Source organism: Chinchilla lanigera, unplaced genomic scaffold (genome assembly GCF_000276665.1).
Source record: "Chinchilla lanigera isolate Chin_1 unplaced genomic scaffold, ChiLan1.0 scaffold00021, whole genome shotgun sequence".
Taxonomy (NCBI): Eukaryota; Metazoa; Chordata; class Mammalia; order Rodentia; family Chinchillidae; genus Chinchilla; species Chinchilla lanigera.
This window is the reverse complement of record NW_004955422.1, coordinates 22,857,408-22,880,124: the sequence shown is the minus strand read 5'-3', so window position 1 is coordinate 22,880,124 and position 22,717 is coordinate 22,857,408. Positions and strand designations below refer to the sequence as shown.

The window sequence follows — 22,717 nt, the reverse complement described above, 5'->3', positions numbered from 1 at the left end:
AATGGGGCCAACCAATTATCAACTGGAACCTCTAAAACCTTGAGCCAAAACAACCTTTTTCTCTAAGTTATCTCAGGTATTTGTTATAGTAGCAAGAAGCTAACTCAGTGTTTGCTCCCAGATTCGCCAGTGATCAAATCAGTCCTTCCCACCACTCCACTGTAGGGAGTCAACTGTGACAGCTTCCTTCTTGAAACACAGACTTTTCATACCCAGGCCCTGAACTGTGCATGGCAGACAATCCCTATGCAGTAACAATGGTAATGGTCTCACTAACAATTATTGAGAATACTAATTTGTAAGCTCCATGTCTGCAGCTTTGCTCCCATTTTGAATATCACTGAAGAAAGTCTCTTTAATAGTATTTCTTTATATCTGTTTTTGTTTTTGTTTTTGTTTTTTTGGTTTTTCTCCGGCACCGGGAACCGAACTCACGACCTTGCGCTTGCCAGGCAGGCGCTTTGCCGCTGAGCTAAATCCCCAGCCCCTGTATTTCTTTATATCTGAAGAGTAATATTTGTATGACTATCATTTTGTGATTTCAAGGTCATGTTCAAGCAAAAAATTTAAAAGGTATTTTATGAAAGATGTACTTTATTAAAATGTCTGAACTACACGGTCAAGTACATAAACTGAGATGAAGTGTTTACTCTGTGCCTCGCCTGCCACTGTATCTGGGAAAGAGAATATTTTGGCTCTTACAGAGTAATCACAGCTGATTTGCCTGGCATCTCAGGCTGGATCTGCATTTTTCAGCAATGCTGAAACAGTTGTTTGGAACTCCTGAGGGTGAACTAAATGTATTTTTCACTGTGAGGTGGATGTGAATCTTTGGGGGCCAGGGCAGAATGCTACAGTTTGAGTCTTATGTGTCTCCCAAAGTCCCATGTGGTAAAGGGTGGGCTCCTCCAATGGCTCACCACACAATAAGCTGACAGTATCTTCACATCTAGTCAACAATAGCCTTTATAGTACATTCACTTTATAGAAAGCCCCTTGATGGTGAAATGTATCTGATAAGTCTGAACCTAAGTCAGTAGCAAACAGTGACTACTAGCTGAAGCAGTGTTCTTTAAACTGTGTTCTCTGCTTAATGGGCCATGAAATCAATTCGGTGGGTTACGAAAGCATTATTGTGTGTGGGTACACACACACACACTCTCTCTTACAAAAGAAAAATATCAATATATATTGCATGTTTTAAGGGTAAATACTATTTCAAAAACCTTTTATTTCATCACATATATGCATAAACACATCAGGATATAAAATATATTTCACAGTTCTCTTGGGATAAAACATTTCAGCTCTTGAAAAAAGACTCTTTGGTTGTGTGTGTGTGTGTGTGTGTGTGTGTATGTGTTTCACTTCTGAGTGATAGCTTTAAATCCTAGATAGTTCCAAGTCCTTTCCTAATAGTGACCTCTGATCACAACCTGCCTCCACAACCATTTTCAATGATCACTTCCTCCTGCCATAGCCCTGTGAACTTCACTGAGGGAAAATTGCAGGAGTGCGTCTGAATGTGGATCGGTACCAGCCCCAGGTCCCTGCCTTTGCTGTGCCAGGCATGATGACACCGCCTTATGTACACAGTTCTTTACAGATCTATCTCCTTGCTTTTATTAGTAGCTGGATTTCGCCTGTACAGTTAGGGTTCCTCACACAGAACATAGCCTAAGAAACTGTTTCAAAATAAATTAATTCAACAAAATATTAGTTTCAAATTAAATAAAATATTTACTCATTTCTTCCTACTTAAGAAATATAGAAGTACTATATAAAGCTTTACTTGCATTGATTAAATGACAGTTGTATAAAAAAAGTTGAGGCACTGGAATCTGTGGCTAATGGTAATAATTCTATTACTTTACATCATGTCTCACATAGTTATACATTAACTTTTGACTTGGAGCTGCTATACATTACCATCTTAACACAATACCATGTATATAGTACTAGTTACAAATTCCATCTAAAATAACAATAATAATAGAACATGATATCAAGGGAAGAGAAAAACAATGATTTTCCAAACGCTTATCAACATGTCAGTATACACCTGATTTGGCCTATGATTAAATGCAATTTGGGAGAAGGAACCAAGGTTTTTAAACTGGAAAGATCCTCATGCTGATTTGGTTCAACCATGTACTTTTCATGTTAGGAAATGGGTGCACATGAGGGCAGAGGACTTCTCTAAGGTCACACAATTAGTCAATAGGAGAGGGGCCCCAGGTCTCTTGATTACAAATCTAGAATGTTTTAAATTTCATAACAAAGGTTTATACTGTAACACAGTCATATTTTTAAGGGATCAAATCAGATATTAAGGAAAACAAATTCATGATATTCATGATATATTTTAGACTGAAAAAAATCCTAACACAAAAATTTAATGAAAATATATATCGATAGTGATGTTCAAGATAATATAATTAGTGTGGAATACAGTGCTGTGTGTACTGAGGCAGTGCTTCACTGGTGTACGAATCCATTTACATGTCTGCGTCACTCCTGTGCATGGTTGCATTTTCATCCGTGTCTCCTGGGTTAAATGTCTTCCACAAGAACTTCTCATTTGGTTTCCAGAGAGACGGCTCTAGCACTGCTTTCCTTTTGGAGGCTGCAGCAAGGGGTGCTTTTTCACACAGCGTCTCTATCACTGCCAAGTCAGTGAGTTTATTGAGACTGTCGTCATTCTGCTCATTCAAAATGTCCCAGAAATCTTTTGGTCTTTGCTTTGCTTTCTCCACAGACCCTGAAAGAACTTTCTTTGGCAGTCGTGTGGGACTGTTCCCTTGACTTTTAAAGAGGTCATCGAGAATAGAAGTGTCTCCAAGTAAACCTTCCACACAAGTGTTTTCTGATACTGGATTTTCTATCTTTCTGTTTTCTAATCTGAAAAGGTGTCCATTTCTTGCAATGCCCATTCTTGTGAAGCCCTGCTGGTCTTCCAGGGTATTCTCTAACGTGCTCTCCTGGGCCTCAGACTTCCTGTGCGGCAAGTGAGAGGCTGCAGTGCCTCTGGATGTGTGGCTGTTTTTCCCACTGTCAGTCTCCTGAGTGGAGCCAGTTGGCGACTCCTTACCTTCTGCATCATTAGAAAATGTTTTATCTCTACAGGAATCACAATCTTGAAACCTAACTGATTTTCCTTTATTTATTTTTGGGCTATAAGTCTGGGAAAATTTATTGGTAGGACCATTAAATGACAAAGTTTTAGAATTTGACAGCTTTTCTTTTACCAGAGGTTCTCTTTCTTCAGATTTCTTCTTGACTCTCCCTTCTTCTTTATGGGTAGATTTAATTAATTCCGAAGTTGTATCCACAAAAAATTCTTTTATCTCTGGATACTGAGAAGCATAAAAGTCTTTCAGCATTTTCTGTCGTTCTTCTGATGTAGCATTAGTTATGCGCTTAGCAAATTCCTTTACAGAAGAGGAGTTAAAGTAAGAGGCAATTTCTTCAAATTGTTTTCTAAAGAGAAAAATGAATAAAACCAGTGGTTATTTTTACTACCTTTTATCTTTGAGGAACTCATTATCAATGACAGGAAAAGCAGAAGCAAAACTAAGTAAGTTTGTTCCTTAAGCACGACTGCTTAATTGCATAATGAAAATGCATTTTATCCTAGAGAATATCGGCCCCCCTTTCCTGAAGTTACTAAAAAAAATTTGTAGCTCATGAAATCACTAGCTTTTTAAGTTATTCTGATTTATCCTATTAGGCATTTCCTGGGAATTATAGGATCCCAGCATGTTAGTCCTCCAGTGATCCATCATATGACTGACATGACAATCATAATTTATATAATCTGTATTTGAAAATCTACATTGCTTTCAAGTCCCATAAAATGAGAGTCAAAGAAGAGTTGTGAAAATAGATGTTTTTTCTTTCTTTTTCCTTCCACAAATACAACAAAAATTTCACAAGATTTTTTGATGACCCTAAAGGAAAGTTTTAAACTGATAAACTTAGATTCTTTTTTCCTCACTTGGTCCAACTTTAGTACAGACAGCTGACCTTAGAAATGAGACATTATTTGAAGAAGTAAGCTGCATTCTTAGTATAAGATATTAATAAAAGCTGTTATATTCATCGATGAGGAAATGGGCTTCCTGCGATCCTGTTAAGATGGAGGCAGAAAATTTATTTAGGGTATCTTGGACAATGGACTATGCTCCTTTCCATACACAGGAAAAGGTGCTACAAACTGAGTTGTGCCGCCCCCCCCCCCAATCATGCTGAAGTACCCAAAGTGACAGTATTTGGAGACAAGGCTTTAAGGGGAGTAAGGGTAAATGAAGTCATAAGGGTTGGGCCCCAATCCAACAGGAAGAAAGGCTAGGGAGTTAGCGCAGGGTGTTTTTAAAATGTTCCAGTCTTCATGGCACATAAAGTAATGAGATACTATCTTGTTTTTTAATCTTTCTCTTCTTCACCTCTGCTTCCTTTACTCTCTCTTCCTCTCTGCTATACTGAGGACACAGTGAGAAGATGGGTCATCTGCAAGCCAAAAAGTACATTAGCTAGCACCTCCATCTTGCACTTCCCAGACTCCAGAACAGTGAGAGATAAACTTCTGTGGTTCAAGCCCTCAGGCTGTAGTGTTTTTTACGGCAGCCCAAGCAGACTAAGACAGACAGCATTGATTTCCTGAGGTGGAGTTTGTGCCAGGGAAGTTTAATGTTGGTAGATACTTCTAAAACCATAGATGGTACGGTAGAACATGATTATAAGTCTCAAAGCTATATTCATTAAGCAAACATTCCTCAAACCTTGTTATGTGGTAGGTACTATGGTAGTAAGTATAGAACAGTAACCAAGACCTAGTTCCCTATCTTCAAGGAGTTTCTAGTCTAGTTAAAGGAAGCAAATACATAAGATCTTACTAGAATAGAGTGGTGATGAGTCTTGTGATAGAGATTATAAGTACAGGGCCCAAGTGAAGCTCACAGGACACCCAAGCCAGTGACCACTCACTGGTGAACAAAGTGGGTAGGGAGGGATTCCCCACTATACCTCAAATCAGCCACGTAAATGTGGCGAGAACATCTTCCAGGGAGAGGGGACATGTGCACAGGCCCAGTTTGGAGGGGACCCGGGTATAGAGGGTAGGGGAACCTGCCAATGGACAGGCTGACCACCCTAAGTGGTCTGTGTGCCCAGCTGAAAAGGTTAAATTTTATCCTACACACAAAAGAGGAAATAATGATTTATTTTTACTGCAATCATATCAAGCCTGTGTTCCCTCTGATGTTTGTGGCAGTTGGTAATGTTGTGCTCTTCTGTCTTTGCTGGCTCCGGATGAGCACAACAGCTCCTGCTGCTCACCAGTACCTTGATCAATGCTCCAAACCCAAACTCTGCATGAGTCCTGGTCAGCAGTCACACTCATCTCCAACAGAATACTCAGTAACACAAATACAAGCTCCCAGATTTCTGCCTTGGAAATGGCAGCATGCTTGTTGGAAAGCAAGCATGTTCTTAGCAGGTTCCAGTTTTTACTTCAAATGAAGTAATAAGGCATTATTCTGTTTATTAATCATCTTCAAATCCATTTCATTGCCTTCTAATAAATATTTATAGTTGTAAAGATTTAGTGATTGGCAGGGTTACAAACTGATGTCTTTTATTTATTCAAGACCTGGTGGTGTCTCGGCAGCTGCCAAAATAACTTCACCTCCGCTGTGCTGACACCATGACTTGCCCATGACCCTGGAGCCTGTCACCTCTGGGGAGAGTTGCTGCAAACCCAGTGAATGTGTGTAGCCTGCAAGTAAATTATGCCACATTGCTGCCCCTTGTAGGGTGGCTTATGATTAACATTCATTTTAGTTTTGCCTTCTAACTCGCTTTCCTCCTTCTGGAATTTCAAAGGAGTTTTCTCTAAGAATGCAAGAAACTGCAAGGTACACTATAACCAGAAGCAGAAGCTAGCCACTTTGTGAGGAAAACAGGAATCTACAGTAGACTCCCGTAAGCTACTTAGGGAAAGAGGGGAAGGAAAGGAAACCAAACCAACGATAGGTACACAGGGCTTTCAAAAGCAGTGATATACAAATGATATAACTTGAAATCCCCTTTTCTTGAGGAGCCAGGGTGGCACACAGCTGCAACCACTTTCTCTCCACATCAGCTTTCTGAGGGATGGTGGGGCTGAGCTCTGTATCGAGACAGTAGTGTGGTCACAGCGAAGTCCACAGCCTTCACTCTGGCCAACCAGGAGGAAGGGAAACAAGAACTAATTCTTATCTTTTTTATTTTATAAACACACTGCTAGAGGCAATAAAGACACACAAGCTCTTCAATGAGTGGTAAAATACGTATGGTCAGGCTCCTAGCAAAGTAACTGCCCCCAGTGAAAAGGCACACTCTGCAAAATCCACTACTGCAAATCTGCGGTGTGTGTGTCTGTTTGTCTTGTGTGTGTATGTGTATACTCCCCTCTCCCAGAAGGCAGGGACAGCTCAGAGCCATGCCACCACCCTGGTGACTGGAGGGACCATATAGCTTGGCATTGCCAGCCCCCACAAGGGAGTATTATGACCCACAGAGCCAGCATCATTTCCCCACTGTCCCCAGAAGGTATCAGGACCACGGGACCTTTTTCCTGCTTCTCTTGGTCTTTGCTCTGTGCTAGTGACAGAGCACTCCAGACCCTGGCTCAATCTGACTCCTACTCCATCTTTCATCATCATTCTGGACAACATCCCTATCCAGGTAGAGGTCTCACCTAACAGTCCACCACTTTGTATCTGATCTCCACAGACTCAATTCCACGTGTTTTCCCTACTTCAAAGATTCCATCTGTCGCTGTCACCTCCAAATCCCAGAACATGCTGGCCATTTCCAAGGCAGAAATCCAGATTCTTTCTACAGTTGAGCTCCAGCTCAACTGCTTGGTTATCAAGCCCTCCAATTTACTGGCCCTCTTGCCTGCTCCCTCTCAGCTTGCGCTTGTCTGTGTCATCACTCCTCTACAAGCACCTCTGCTTCCCTGCTTCTCTCGCCCTCCATTCTAAGCCCTGATAAAACCCAACATCTCCCTACCCTGAGCTTGTGACAGAACAACTGAAGCTTGCTGAATAAAATCCACAAGACTGAACGGAAGGCTTTACCGTCTGACTTAACATCACCAAGGAAGTCTAGTATCACTAAGCTTGCTCTCCTACTTGACAAGTAATTTAAGTCATAACTTCTCCCACAAGCTGATGGCTTTAATTCTTGATTCACCTAGAAAAACGTCACTATATCTGTCCATTTTGGCCTCTTCTCTTTGAATGCCTCTCAAAGGCCAGTCCTTGGGTGGTGGTCTGGATGCTGTGCTCATCTGCCTGTAGGACATCACTCTTTCTGGGATCATTTCTCTCTAGATGTTTTTCCCCTCTGAGTCTTTTTCTTCAACACTGAAAGCAGAACTTATTCTCTTCCCAAGTTCATCCCAAGTTTTTTTAAAAATCCATCATGGACCCCACGATGTTCTATAGCTACATGGCTCCATCTCACACCCAGGATTAGCCACTGCAGGGCTTCCCCATTCCCTGCTGGCTCCTGCCTCAGTGTCTCTACTAGTCCACTCAGACTGCTTGTGCCAAGGCAGCAATGAGCTCTCTGCTGCCAACACCAGGCCTCTTTCCACTTCATCTGATTCTGCAGAACCTGATAAAGTTCCCTTTCTCTTTGAAACCCTCACCCGGACTGCAGGACCTTCTGCTGTGACCCCATCCTAGGACTATTCTGCACTTGCCCCCACAAAAGAGGCTGCTTCTCCAGGGGTTCCTCCCTCCTTCCTGTACTCTGAGCTCAGGCTGCTGACACAGAGCCATGGTTCTGAAAATCATTTAACCTCCTTGCTGACAGCTCCCAAGTTTATATCTCTAATCCCCAGTCCTGGAGTGGCATACCCACTATGTAATAATTCCACAGAATCTCAAAGTTAGTATGAGCAAAAAAGAACTCTTGACTTTCTTCACTCCAAACCTCCCTCCTGGTTTTCCTCATTCAACAAATCTATGCTGGACCCTTCTGTTCCCAAACCATTTGGCTCTATCTCATAGCAACTTCCACTAGTGCAAACCACCATCACCTGACTCCTTATCATCTGCCCTTTGTCCACTTGCCCTCTTCCACACTGATGCTGGAAGGATCCTCTAAACACATGTCAGGTCATGTCATTCTTCACCAGCTTTCCACTGTACTTGGAACACAATCCAGATTCTTTCTACAGTCTCTGAGGCTTAACACACTCCACCCTTGGCATGTTGTCTTTATCTCATGCCCCTCTCTGGGTGGTCTACTGTGCACTGAGTCTAACAGCCTCCTCTTTGTTCCCCCAAAACAGCACACCTTGTGCCTCCTCAGGGATCTTCTTACTCTGGTTCTCTGCCTGGTTATCCTTCAGGTTCAACTTACATGTCCTGTGTGTATAGAAGGCTTCCCTGACTATTCACCAGAAAGCCCCACCCTCTCCCCTGCCATCTCGCTGTTCTCTACCAAGGCAGTCTGCCCATTTTACAGTTACTTTTTTGGATATTTCTTTTACTATATAGAAAGTTATGGTCAATGGCAACTCCTGCCCTACTAATGAAGAACAAGCTCTACATCTGTGTTTTATGCTGTATATTCTTTTTGGTACCAGGAATCGAACTCATGACCTCATGCCTGCCAGGCAGGCACTGTGCCACTGAACTATATCCCTGGCCCTTATGCTAAATATTTAACACTCAGATTTTCACTCACATACACATACGAGGTGCTCAATAAATATTCAATGAATGAATGAGCAGAGTATACTTAAATACTGCTATACGATGATTTCAGTTTTAAAAATCAATTCAGGAATTAGTTTTTGAAAAATATTTGGAATTTTTTTTTTAAAGTGAGAAAATTCAGACCATCCTGAAATATTCAGATTATAGGTATGGTTATAATGAAAAATCTGTTATTTTCTTAAGGAGTTATATTTCTTTTGATAATTATTCTTAAAGTCTAGTGTTGTTACTGATGACATACCTGCGGATTCCTTTTGGTGTTTCTCCAATTATGAATGTAGTCTGGTCTGTACGGTAGACTTTTTTTGTCTTTTGGCTTACAGGGTGTGAAATGTAAAGGGGAAATGAGATGCCTTCTTCATTTGGTGGCTGGTTTGTCTTTTTGTGTGTCACTGTATCTGCATGCACGTTTTCTTCAGACGGCTGAAAAGGGAAGAAGAAGCAAAAACTAAGTCTGAAAGGAAGAGTCAGTTTTGTTTAAGCATAAAGAATGTCTTGTTTTTTCTCAATACACTCTAAATGAGGTGGATCACATTCTCCAATTGAAATAATTGTTAGAAGATGTCTGTCTAGACCTTTAAAAAGATAAAATAGGGAAAATATATTGCTATTGTCAAGATACACATGCCAACACCTACTATCCCAAGTAAGAAAAACATTAATGGTTCTGTACATGATGGCATAAAATGCCACGGTTCTCTAAAATTTTAAAATTCAGTAACTGCAAATTTATTAGGCAGTCTTTCAGTTATTTAATTTTATGTAAGTAGATAAAAAAGGAAAATCTTTATGTGAGAAACTTCGTAAGTTGTACTGTTCAATATTTTCTGGATTATAGGAATATTTAGTGATTTTTAAGATGTTAATTATGGTTGGTAAATTATAGTTAGAATTAAACTGATTTTATAGTTTATTTAATATAAATTGCTACTAATAGTGGGTCAAGAAAAAAATAATTTTTAACTACATGGTTCCAATTTCCTTGACAAACATGAATAGGTACAAAGCCACTGTTCCATTCTAAAAAGAAAACTACTACATGTATTTTTTCCTTTATACAAATTAACAACAACAAACAATATTTTAAACTATATTTAAAATAAAAAAAGAAGAAAGTCATAGATCTCAATGAGGGGTGAATACAAAAACATACTATAGGTAGACCTTCATAACCCAGGGAATGCTTGTGATTGCAATGAAGGAAAAAGAGTTCAGATGAAATTATAAAGAATATGAAAAACCCACCACCATGAAAGTAAGCAGATGTAATAAATACAAGAATTCATATATGAGGAATTATAGATAATAAAGCAATCTGAAAAGATTTTAAAATCTTAACCAGGTCTGGAAAGATAAAAAAGAAATAGAATCCACTAGCAAGAACTAGACATTGTATAGGTAAGATTTGAGAAAGAACAAAATATAAATTTTAAAAAAGAAATGTACTTCTGAAATTTTAAAAAGAAGCAGAAAATATGAGTTAAGAAGTAAACTAAACAGCCCTAAATGATAGCTGATAAATCAGAACAATTATTCAGAAGGTACTGTAGGTATTTAAAAATAGAGAAATTAAGAAAAGACATCCAAAAATTTCTAAAGGAAAGAACAGAGAAAATGGAAGAGATGATGCTAATAAGATAAGAGAAATTAAAGAAGGCATGGGTATTCAAACTGAAAATAGAGAATCCTTATTGGTAAAAATGACAAATCTTTTTTGTTATATTATGAAAAAGGGAGTATATTAAAAATTATTAGAGAGAAAAGACAAGAAGATATCTACAAGAAAATGGCAAACTAACACCAGACCTCTCATTAATATCACCCCTACAAGAAGTTAATGGTATAATATCTCCAACACACAGAAGCAGTTTGTTCAGGTTCACTTTACTGAGAAAGACTTAAACAATACATTCTTAAGCAGTACATTCTTTAGTAGAAAAACCATTTCTAGTGAAAATAAATTGACATCTTTGAAGGCCACTGTGGCTCCTATGGACAATCACAGAATGCCAAGTGGCCAAGTTGAAGCAGGAGCTTTGCTTCCACCAGTAATACTGGAAATACTTTCTTTTATTAAAGACACTTTTTAAAAAATTATATCCTAACACATTATTAATAAAGAGAGGAAAATGTTGACTTCTAAAGGTAAGTCTAAAGATTTGATGTATTTTTTATATCACAAAATAAGATGAATGCTAAAAGTTCCTAAAGGCTTATCATTTGGGATGATCCCCTAGAAATACTTATTCAGTATTATAAGGAGAGATGAGATGCTTATAGAGGCAAAGGGAATAAACCCAAAGAGAAGGAGCTGGGCTAACGAAGAGCCCTCCCTCCTTATACACTGCAACTTCTGTAGCCATGGAGAGATCATGTCAGGCAATAGTAATTTTCAATTATCCATATGATTATGCTAGGTCTTTCTGATTCTGGCAGCATTACAAAGTTCATGTTTTGTACAAATGAACTTTCTTAAGTCATTTCTATAAATTCTTCAGAAAAATTCAGTCTTTGCAACCATAGCTATCAGATACATGGATCTTTTAACACTTGCTGAATACTCATTTTAAAAACTTGATGCTTTTAGATAATAATAAAAGAAGAAAATCATTTTTCTCTCAGAAGGGCACAGCTTTCTCCACATGTTAACATAAATTTCTTTGGTACTTGGAACTGAATCCAGGGCCTCATGTATCTAGGGAAGCACTCTACCACTGAGCTACACCTTAGCCCATAAATGACTTTCTTAAAACAAAAACTAAGTACATTTTTCCACAGCAAATAACTAAAAAATTACTGCAAGCATGGCTGTTTTACATCTTTGCAAGTGCCTTAAATATCTGGCTTAATAAAAGATAGCTAGATTCTCATACCTGTTTCAGCATTAACCTGCGATGACATGTTGTTCTGGTTGAAGTATATGAGGAAAACTGGCTTCAGAGAAATATGGAGTCAGAAAAGGAAATAATTTTTAATAGCTTTTTCAGATAATTATGGATATTTCTTTTTCATACTATACAAAAACTCCATTAAGGCTAATTTCATGAAAAATATAAAACCTATCAGTAAAATTTTATATTGTTAAAATTCAATTGCCTTGATGCATATTTTACTTTAAGTGACTCTTTTCTTTGCCACGCATGGCTTTTATTTGTTTACTTTTTGTGTGTGTGCACTGGGAATCGAACTCAGGACCTCATGGTTGCCAGCAGGCACTGTGCCACTGAGTGAAATCCCCAGCCCCCACCATGCATGGCTTTTAACATCCACTGGTTATCCAGAAAATATGGATTAACAGAGCTATGTAGATCTTCAAAATATTGATGCAATTATATAATGCTGAAGAATCATTTTGGTTATTATCAGAAAAATCTTGAAGTAATGTGAAATCATGGCGACAGGCATGAGCTTTTTAGTATTTTAATTTTTATCTGAAAGCTTGAATTTTATCCCTGGTAACAAAGCACTGTTTATTGTTTTCTTTGAAGCAAGATGCTCACTTAGGTTCATTTCTGAGAAAGTGCGTGTGAAGTACCCAACTCTGAATAACAATCAGTTTTGTCAGTTATTTTTTCATGCACAGATGTTCCATAAATAAGTGGTTATTTCAGTTTGTAGTTAAACAACTGCCTAACTGCTTTATGCATTCTTTTCAATTCATCATACATAATATAAAAAAGACACTAAATGGTTATTTGATAAAATTAATAATATTATTTATTTTCACCAAGAATGTCTGTAAGAGAAACTAGTTTTTCCCCCTACAACTACGGTGATTAAGAATCCAATAGTAGCAGTATAATTGGGGTCACTGCTTGATTCATGCTAAGCCACCAGCAGTTCTCCCCCTTGCTCTTATACTCTCAGTATAAATGTGAGCAAGTGAACATTTAGCATTGTTTTGAAAATAGTTATAGCTGTGCAGACCTCCTGAAAGAGCCTTGGCCATCCTGTGGGAGCCACTAGCAGACAGTAAACTGGCATGCTTTCATTTAGCAGACACTGGATACCTCTACATGAGGAAATCTCACCAAGATGACCCATGTAAACCGGTCTGAGCTTCCCCTGGGTTTATGCCCAGGCACTCGCAAAGGCTCTCTCCTAATGTGAAAACAGCAGTCTTCCTGTCTAAAATAATGATAGCATTTGCCTGCTCTAGCCCTGGCCCTTGGCTTTCTTCACCATGGAGTGGCTGGGCATTTGACACATCTTGGGAGTTACCTGTTAGAGTATAAACTCTAACATCTCAGTCTCGTCAGGGCAGTTAAACAGTACTGATCAGTTCTCCATATGCAAGACCCTTCAGGATCTGTTCCCAATGTAAGTGCCTAGTCAGGCCAATCTTCTCAGTAGCTGCCAAACACATCATCACATTCATTCCAGGCTCCAAATGTCCTCAGTCTTGTCTTCTGCTAACATCATTTGCCACACCCATGCTTGAAGGGTGAGCTTCATGGGAGTTTTCCTATATATTTTTTCTTGCATTATTTCAATTTTTCATATGATAACTTTATTATATAAATGGAATATGCTTCCAGATTTTGTGTAGTCACATATATCATATTAAACCAAGCAGCCAATAATGCTGTAGATAGGCCAAAGTTTCTGACTTTACCCACCAAGGGAATACAACAAAATCAAGGGGATCTCTTTGAATTGGTAGGACTTCCTGTATTGCATGAAACTATTTTGATGGTGCAGGTATTACCTCTTTAATTGGATCATATGCTACTTTAATCCAAAGAGCAATCACACACACACATGCTTTTAACCCTTAGTCCTGACTCATACAGGCTCTCAATAAATGTTTGTTGTATGAATACAAACTTACACAATTATAACACAACTAAGAAAAATTAATTTTTAGAAGATATTTACCCAAAATTTTTAATGACCAAGGTAAAAATTTCTTTCTGTAAAGCATTCAGTATTTCAACTGCAACAGAACAGCCTTCCATATTAAACAAAGCAGTAGGATAAGCCTCTCCAATCTATTTTGAAGGATTTAATGCTAAATACTCATGTTTATAGATTAACTGAAATTTGATTTTTATAATAACTTAGGAAAAGATTACTGACACTTCTAAAATAAAGCATCAAAGCCAGGCATGGTGGCACACACCCGTAATCCCAACACTCGGGAGGCTGAGGCAGGAGGAGTGCTAAGAGTTCGAGACCAGCCTAGGCTACAAAGTGAGTTTAAGACCAGCCTGAAATGCACAGTGAGACCCTGTCTCAAAAAACAAAACAAAACAAAACAAAACAAAAACAACCCCCCCAAACAAAAAACACCAATTTACCAACAAGCTTGCTGTAGAAGCTATAAAAGCTGATTCTAGTTTTGTTAAAGGGGTTATTATCTTCATCAGAAAACTTGCAACAGTGGCACATATTTCAGTTAGACATTTATCCTGTCCAATACCAACCTTCCACAAAAAATTTATGCATATACTAGTAAATCAGTGTAATTCTCTATATCTTTACTTAGAGAGTCTCTTCGAGAAGGCTTTACTCAGTAGCCATTGGAAATTTAATTAAAATCAGTAAGCTCTAATTGAATATCTAGCTACTATTTTATAGGATAAAAAGACTAAGGCTCATGGTCTAATACAAAAGACATTCACAGTCTAGCCAAAAAATGATGGCAGCCACTGTTAGTGGCCTCCCTAATAGGCACTGCCTCCCTCTTTGTTGTCTGGCTAAAGTTAGAATTCTCTTAGAAATGTGATCCGGAAAGGTGGACTGCTCTCTCAGTTCTAGGGATATAGTCAAGCTAATTATGTTTCTCCAGAAAGTTTCCTCCTTGATAAAAGGAGAGATATGAGGCAAATCATACCCTTCTGTCTTTGAATATGTTTGTGTGAGGAGAGTTCTTGAGGTGCAGTAATTATTTGGCAATAAGAAGCAAAAAGCCTAAGGATTGAAACTTAAATTGCAAAGGGTAATGGGACAGGAAATGAAAAAAGCCTGAATCTATGATATCACTGGGCTATAGCACTAACCCTGAAAATGCCTCCTAGAAGACTAGCTGTTACATTAATTAGTTCAATGACCTATTACACAACCCACTTTTAGAGATGGCTATTCTGTTTCTTGCAGCTAATTTTTTTTTGGTAGATATACTTACAGTACTGTACTACACAATACTGTAAATGTTATAATAGTTATGCATACAGACAAGTAAAAATAAAGATGAGGAAGAAATTGCCACTGCCGCTTGGGAAGAGCTGTTCTAGATGACAAGGGATAGACATTTAATAGGCAGACACAGGTGAAAAGGAATTTTAAGCAAAAGAAACTAAGGAGCAACAGCATGGAGGAATAAGCTAATAAGCTGCCTGGGAATAGTTTGGTCATCTTTGTAACCCTGGTGCCTAGCATAGTGCTGGGCACATAAGTAGTACCAATAACCCCGATGAATGTTTTGGAATGAACCTAGAAAAGCTGGCCAGGGTCAAACTGAGATAGGACTTACGTGCCATAGAAAGGAAACAATGAAACATTTCACAGACTTTTATTTTGTTTTTGCAGCAATGAGGATCAAACTCAGGGCCTTGTCTCTGCCAGGCAAACACTCTACCACTGAGTCACATCCCCAACCCATTTCACAAAAACTCTGGAGACAGGAAATTAAGCCACATAGTAGCTCTTTAGATTTATTCTGCTAGATAACAGTGGCTGGGTAGGGATATTTTTCTGATACCATTCTCCATGCTTCCGTTCTTGAGTGGATGTCCTGTACCAGTACTATGACCAACAGATGACAAATTATGAATGAAGATCAAGAATACCAGCACTTACATTGTCAAACATGACGTTACCTGCCAGTACACATATTTTAAGCTGTGGAGCTAAGAGATGAAAACGAGTTACCTGTGAAAACAGTTTTGGGGTCTGTCTTGTGTAGAATTTTCATGCAAAAATTAGAAAAACTCTTTATGAACTTCCACTTTGTGTTGCCGCTGTTAAGGAGAGTGCTTACAGAAATGTACACTAGGGTCCTGATCCTTAAGGAGCTTGTAACATACATGAGGGAAGAACAAATTCAGTGAGGTAAGCAGTAATGAGACACGTGCCACACTCACAATGGTGCCTGGCATACAGAATGGGTACCAAGGAGGCTGGAATAGAGTGATCCCTGAAGACTGAGAGAGAACTTTGATTGGGTCCACTGATGGTGGATAATCAGCCAGTAGGTGACATGCTTAGAGGTGCAGCCTCAGTGAATCTGCTGAAGACCAATAAAGCCACACAAAACCAAGGACATGGCTTCATTTAGGAAAACATAAAGCATCTGTTTTCTCTCTGCTCTCACACCATCAACACAGAAGACTTCTGACACCAGATGTGTGGGGGATTTCTCCCCGCAACATGCAAGCAACCAATTTTGCTGAGTGTCTTCTAATTTAATTTTGGTACTGTCTACCAAGAGTGTCATCTTTCACAGCTTAAGGGCTCAAGTCCCAAGACTGATACTCCTCCTGCTGAAGATGTCAACTGCAAGCCCTGTTTGTTTTACCCATAGCCACCCAGCTGGCTATAATTAGGGTTACCTTGACCCATTTTGTAGGTCCAGTTAATTGTTGGAGTGGCTCACAAAACTTATGCTTACTAGATTATTACACAGGCTATTACATAGGATGCAGATGAAGAGATGCACAGGGCAGTGCCCCCACTCAGTATGCCACTGCTGTGGTTTGGATCTGGAATGTCCCACTAAAGCCTCATAGGCTCCGAACGGGAGCTTTTGGAAGGTGATTGATTATGGGGTGCTGTACTCATCTATGAGTCCAACCACAGATGAGATCAGAACTAAACATGCTGTTAGGAGGTAGGGTCTGATGGGAAGAGGCGGATCACTCGTGGCATGGCCTGGGAGGGTCTATGTCCCTCCCCAGTTCCTCCTTTGTCTTTCTGCTTCCTGGTAGACATGACGTGAGCAGCTTTCTTCAGCCAGACCCCTCCACCACGCCATTTCTGCCTTGGAGCCCCCTAACAGCCTCACGCCTTGGACTGAAAACATGAGCCAAAATAAATCTTTCCTCCTTTAAGTTATGGATATTAGTATTGTGTCTCAGTGTGGAAGAAAGTGACAAAGACACCCACTCTCTAGGAACTTCTCCATGTTCACCTATTGACAGGATCTCTGAGCACTGTCCCTATGGGCTTTTATGGAGACTTCACTGCATAGGGATAATTGTGGGGACAGCAAGCCCTGTCTGTGCAGCAATTCCCCCAGCCCAGGGTGGGGGATAGGACCTCTCCGGAGTTAGGAGGGTCTTATGGCCAACACTGGATAAAACAGATCATAGAATTTCTTTATAGTGAGCTCTAAGACAAAAGGCATGGGGGGTTGGGTAGGGAAGAGATGATTAGGGTCTTATGACCCACCCTGGGGAAAAGAAACCCTAGTTTTATTGCCTGCCTTGGAGAGGGAGTTATAAGCCAGGTAATGCGGCTGAAAACCAAAAATATACATATCATATCACAATTTCTTTCTTTCTTTTTTTTTTTTTTTTTTTTTGTCTTTTGAGACAAGGTCTTGCTATGCAGCTCAGGCTGGCCTTGAACTCACTTTGTAGCCCACACTGGTCTTGAACTCGCAACAATCTGCCTGCCTCAGCCTCCTGAGTGCTGGGATTACAGGCATGCACCACCATGCCTGGCTCACAATTTCTTACCCTGGTTAAATAAATCAATTAAGCTCTATCCATCATTTCCAGGGCAACTATGCATGCTGTTCATAGAAAAGATAATTTAAACCACTTAAAAATTCTTAGAACATGATGGTTAGATACCCTGTACCCTGGAAAACACTGAATACCTAAATTTGTTTTTAAAGTACTAACTACAGTTACACATAAGATGTTATTTTGAGTTATCAAAGGAGAATCAGAGACATAGCGTACTACTTCAAAACTTAGGGTTTATTAGAAGAGAAATTTATACAACTATCACAATAAGTCAAAAGCCATACTTAGAACAAGAAGGAAACATGTAAAGTACTAGTGTATGAAGGAGGAAAAATATGAGGAAAGGTAGCATACTTCCAGTCAAGGGAGGATTCAAGGCAATCTTTGTAGAAGAGATGACATGTTTGAGGTAGATCTTGAAAGGCAGAGAGGTTTGGAGGTTTGGGGGATTATTAATGTAAAGCTGAAGGTTATTTTAAGTAGAGACAAAGCGTAAGTATACTAGTCAGGATCCTCCAGAGGAACAGAATGAACATAATTACAAGAGGATTTATTAGACTGTGTTATACAATCAGAGACTTAATAGTCCCCATGGCTGTCTGTGTGCTAGAGAGCTAGAGAAACCAGTGGCTGCTCAGTCCAAGAAGCTGGAAGCCCCAGAACAAGACGGACCAATGACTGCAGCCCCAGGGCTGACTGAGGCTGAAGACTGGGAAGGCCCTTGGAGAGTTACTGGTTCAAGTCTGTATTCAAAGTCTGAAGAATCTAGAATCTGCAATAATAGTAGCAAAAAACCTTACTTGCTCAAAATGGGTGGAACATGTAAAAGTTGAGTTTCCTATTTTTTCTCTTTCTGCTCCATTTGAGCCCCAACCAACCAGAAGGTACCATTCAGTTCCTCATGGGTCTTCCTCACTCAGCTGAGTGACCCACATGTCGGTCATCTCTGAAGGCCACCTCACAGACACAACAGCAAGTGTGCTTTACCAACTTTTCAGACATCTCCCAATCCAATCCACACTGACACCCAAGATTCAACACCAAAATAAGTTTTAAAAAAATGAAGAATTACGCCTATGCCAAAACCAGAGAGTAGATACTGCCAAGAGTTTCACTCTATTTCTTTCTTTTCTTTGCTTCTTTTTTCTTTCTTTTCTTTCTTTTCTTTCTTTCTTTCTTTCTTTCTTTCTTTCTTCCTTTCTTTTTCTTTCTTTCTTCTTTCCTTCCTTCCTTCTTTCCATCCTTCCTTCCTTTTCTTCCTTCCTTTTTCTTTTTCTCTCTGTGTCTGTCTGTCTGTCTCTCTCTTTCTTTGTTTTGGTGTTTTTGAGACAGGGCCTCACTATGTAGTGGAGGCTGGCCTTGAACTCACTATGTAGCCTAGGCTGGCCTTGAACTTGTGATGATCCTCATGACTCAGCCTCCGGAGTTCTGGGATATGTGTCACAATGCTCAGTTTACTGTATTTCTTAAATCCAGATAGATAGATCTTAACTGTCTGAAAAATATATTCTCTAAAACGAAGGATGCATGCAACCCATCTGATTCTATTTATTTATTTATTTATTTAATCTAACTGCTAAGGTAAAGGAAATTCCTTATAGACTAGTTATTTTTGAAAAGTAAAAGACTGATTTGTCATACTTGGAAAGTAAGTTTGAAATCTTCAAACACAGACCAAAGGAGCCAAGGGAAAAAGTGACAGAGGACGTAAGACTAGGAAGACAGCAAAGACAGACGCTGACTGCCACTGCTGGGGCCTAAGGTAATCACTTCACCTCTCATTCTAAAAATTGAGTAAAATGGGATGTTTGGGGTAAATAGTCTCAAAAAACCTTCAGTTCTACAATAAGATGATTCCTATCTCATAACTTTGCTTTATTCATCCTACAGAAACCCAGGATTCACATGTGTAGAGGCTGCCTCTCAGCAGCAAGGCAACAGATACTTCCATCAAGTAGCCATACCTAATTAGTAGTACCATGGCTTTGAGAGGGGTATAATATAATCTGAAAAGGGCTGTTAGTGCTTAACACTCTTTAAGTCACTCAGAATTTCATAAGGGCTCCTACCTCTCAGTTTATAAAGTAGTACCTAAAAAGCATTCTTTGAAGGAATAGCATTTTAAAGGTATCTAGAATCTTTGAACTACTCTAAACAGAGAAATTATTCAAAGAAGCCATATCTATCTTTTATGCATTTGGAACAATAATGAGCTAGGAGGAGAGTTAAGAATCATATCACTTCCTAAAAAGTAAAGATTACTTTAGTCAATCTAGTCTGTTGTTAGATTAGATAATAATTTCTTTCAAATACATTTTTAATAATATTCTCCATGGGAAACTAGCTACAGATTAAGGCAGATCCTATAATAAAATTAGAGGACTGGACTTGACACATTTTAACTGAAGTAGTCTATTACTTCTACTATTAGCAGTAAAAATAATAATGGTACGGTACAGACTTACAGAATTTTGCTCACTACTGCTGTTGATAAGCAATAATTATGACTGTGACAATAAAAATTCATATTACCTACTTAGTAATTTCAACTTTTTTTTTGCAAAGACTTGAATGTGTTTTCTATACATCAGGTTATCAGTTACTTCTCTGGTCTCTGAATCCTGCTAACATCACTGTAAGGAAGGGCACCATGGCTTCTTGCGGCCTTTAGCTTGGAGAGGGACAGGTATACATGTTTACAGGGTGATGCTAGCTTTTTCTACCTCTTGTTAGTAACAGGTATTTTTCACTCAAATTGTATACTCTTTCTGAAACAAACACCAAGCATAATCAATCATAGTTCTAGAAACAGAAACAAAAGCATTTTTCATGAGAATTCTAGTCACATAATTTCATGCATACACATACAACAATCTTACAAATCTTAATCTCTATTAAAATTACTTGAAATAATAACTTTATGATATAAATACCATAAAATTAACATCTAGCTGAAGAAGGACAAATGATAAGATTGAGAAAAATACCACCCAGTAAGAGTTACTTCTGCTGCATGCTGAAACCCATAAACCTCACTTATACTACTTCATAAACCAGTCATTTGTGAACAATTACTTTAAACACTCATGCCATTCATTATCCTGAAAAACAGGATAATGGAATGCTCTATCTCCCCAAAGTCTGCTCATCATAAACAGTCCATCCCTCCTTGCTGACTCCAAGAGCTGTATAAACATACTGCAATCCAATCCACTACAGCTCATAGAAATCCTTGCTGTAAGTAATCTATAAAATGCCAATCTAATACAAATACAAGAAAGAAAAGTTCTTGCTAACACAACATTTTGCATTTACAGTATTCTGAATAGTGCTTAAACCTGCACTGATTATAAAAAAGTCACTCCCCCAACACTGTCTCCCAGCCCAGGCTGACAGCTCGCTTAGTTCTCTCATTTACACCACATTGCAGTAACATAAAGAAGGGTTTACTATTAATCCAGGTTTTACTACAAAGCGGCCCGTTATTTCTCTGTCAAACACTGGCAAGAGTGCCAAGTGTCTGTCATCCAATTCAGAGGATTAAGTCTTCTTTTATAGTCTGATACTTGTACCAATTTATAAAAATACAGATATAGTTTCTTAGGGTTGGTCACAGTCTATATTTTGGCTTGGATTCAGGCAGCAGAGGTTGACTATGACAGCTGGCAGGAAACTGAGGGGAGAATACATCCTCCCCCTCAGTCAGCACATCGCAGTTGCCATAGTGATTAATCCGTAATTGAATACTGTCTTTGTACATTTCTTTTGGAAAAACTTTAAGCAAACTTAAGTTGAATACATGCAGTTGATTGAAAAAAATGAGGCATCACATCACAAACAGGTATAGTTAAGTTTTGTGACATATTTCCACACATTAAAAGAACAAATTAACCCCAATAAAGGTATTATCAGTCCCTTTAAATGCTTAAAGCACTTTTTTGTGGCCTGAGTGTAAACCTAAGGCACATAGGTTTTCTCTCCAGACATCACATCTTTTAAAACAAGCTATTTTCAAAAATGGTTGTACAATATACAAGTATAATCGAAGGCAAAGCATGTTTTTATTGTGCACATTACATACATAGTTTGTGCTATAAAATAACAAAAATGTAAGTAGTAATTAACTTTAGGAGAGATGAGTTTTAGTTTAGGACATCTATAAAATACTCTAGAAATAGGAATTAACTCATAAAAATATATCTATAAGAAATAAAATAAAACAGGAAAAAGATCCTCTATATTAGCCTTTTAAAAATATATGGATGAATATGAAAAGCAGGTTCCTAGTTTTTGCCATCCTGCTTATCAAAAATTTTATCAAAAAGATTGAAAAATTCTAAAAGATTGTAAGATTTTATCTAGTACTATGGTGCCCATTACTTCTCTTCTGCAAGTTTCCAGTTAGTATGCGTATCACTTTGCAAGCTCATTAAAGGCTCTAACTCAGACTCACCTATACAGTATACCTCAGAAGGTGAATTACTGGCAAGCAGTGTTCACCGTTACTCATATGTTGGCTTCACATACATATACCTGTACAGTATTCATCTGTTGCTCCTGGAAAGTGAGGAAGCACATGTGCATCTCGCTGTTGACACAAATATGTCCACATATTCATATCACATGCACTCTTTTCAAAAGCAGGTAAAGTTCTTTAATGAAACATGGGTGACATATATGAAGTGCCTAGAAGAATTCTCAATAATGAAAGATTCTGGATTTCACCTCCAGATGAAAGATACTACATTGTAGGTGGATGGTCTGGGGTTTTTTTTTTTGAGACTTTAGGAATAAGAGGTTATCTTCTAACATTATGACTGATCTCTCATGTTCTTCATTCATTTCCTTCTTCCTTTATTTTGTTTTCTTCTCATAACTATTTTAGAAAGTTTTCAAGACCTCAAATTCACTATTGCCACCTACCTTCACATGACAGGCCGCAAAACCTCTCAGTGAGTGACATAAATATCTCTGACCAAAGACGGCAGTGTGGTGAAACCACTGTGGAAATCAGTTTGGAGATTCCTCCGAAAACTAGGTTTAGAGGTCCCATTCAACCCAGCTATCCCCGTGCTGGGCATTTTCCCAGAAGATCTAAAAACATCATATCACAGTGATATATGTGCACCTATGCTCATAGCAGCACAATTTATAACTGCTAAAATGTGGAAGCAACCCAAATGTCCATCCACCGAGGATTGGATAAGAAAATTGTGGTACTTTTATATAATGGAATATTACTCAGCT

At 38.7% G+C, this 22,717-nt stretch overlaps 1 protein-coding gene and 1 long non-coding RNA gene across 8 annotated transcripts in view; one reads left to right on the top strand and one right to left on the bottom strand.

Moving 5' to 3' along the window:
• The window catches only part of Ercc6l2 (excision repair cross-complementation group 6-like 2), a 137,332-nt gene that overhangs the window by 10,215 nt on the left and 104,400 nt on the right, over positions 1-22,717 (bottom strand). For 3 of the 4 annotated variants that reach the window (XM_005384686.2, XM_013514250.1, XM_013514251.1), the window contains 2 exons: positions 9,019-9,200; positions 1,212-3,480 (listed from right to left, as the gene is read on the bottom strand). In XM_005384686.2, the coding sequence (XP_005384743.2) occupies positions 2,499-3,480; positions 9,019-9,200 (1,164 nt within the window). In that variant the 3' untranslated portion in view covers positions 1,212-2,498. Of the gene's footprint in view, positions 1-1,211; positions 3,481-9,018; positions 9,201-22,717 lie in introns of those variants that run through there. The other variant, XM_013514252.1, reaches the window with a different exon arrangement.
• LOC106148494 overlaps positions 1-22,717 on the top strand; it is a 110,858-nt gene that overhangs the window by 23,343 nt on the left and 64,798 nt on the right. The window contains exon 3 of one of the 4 annotated variants that reach the window (XR_001233997.1): positions 19,144-20,375. The exons of the other annotated variants lie outside the window; for them this stretch is intronic. This is a non-coding gene — a long non-coding RNA (uncharacterized LOC106148494). Of the gene's footprint in view, positions 1-19,143; positions 20,376-22,717 lie in introns of those variants that run through there. 4 annotated transcript variants of the gene reach the window in all.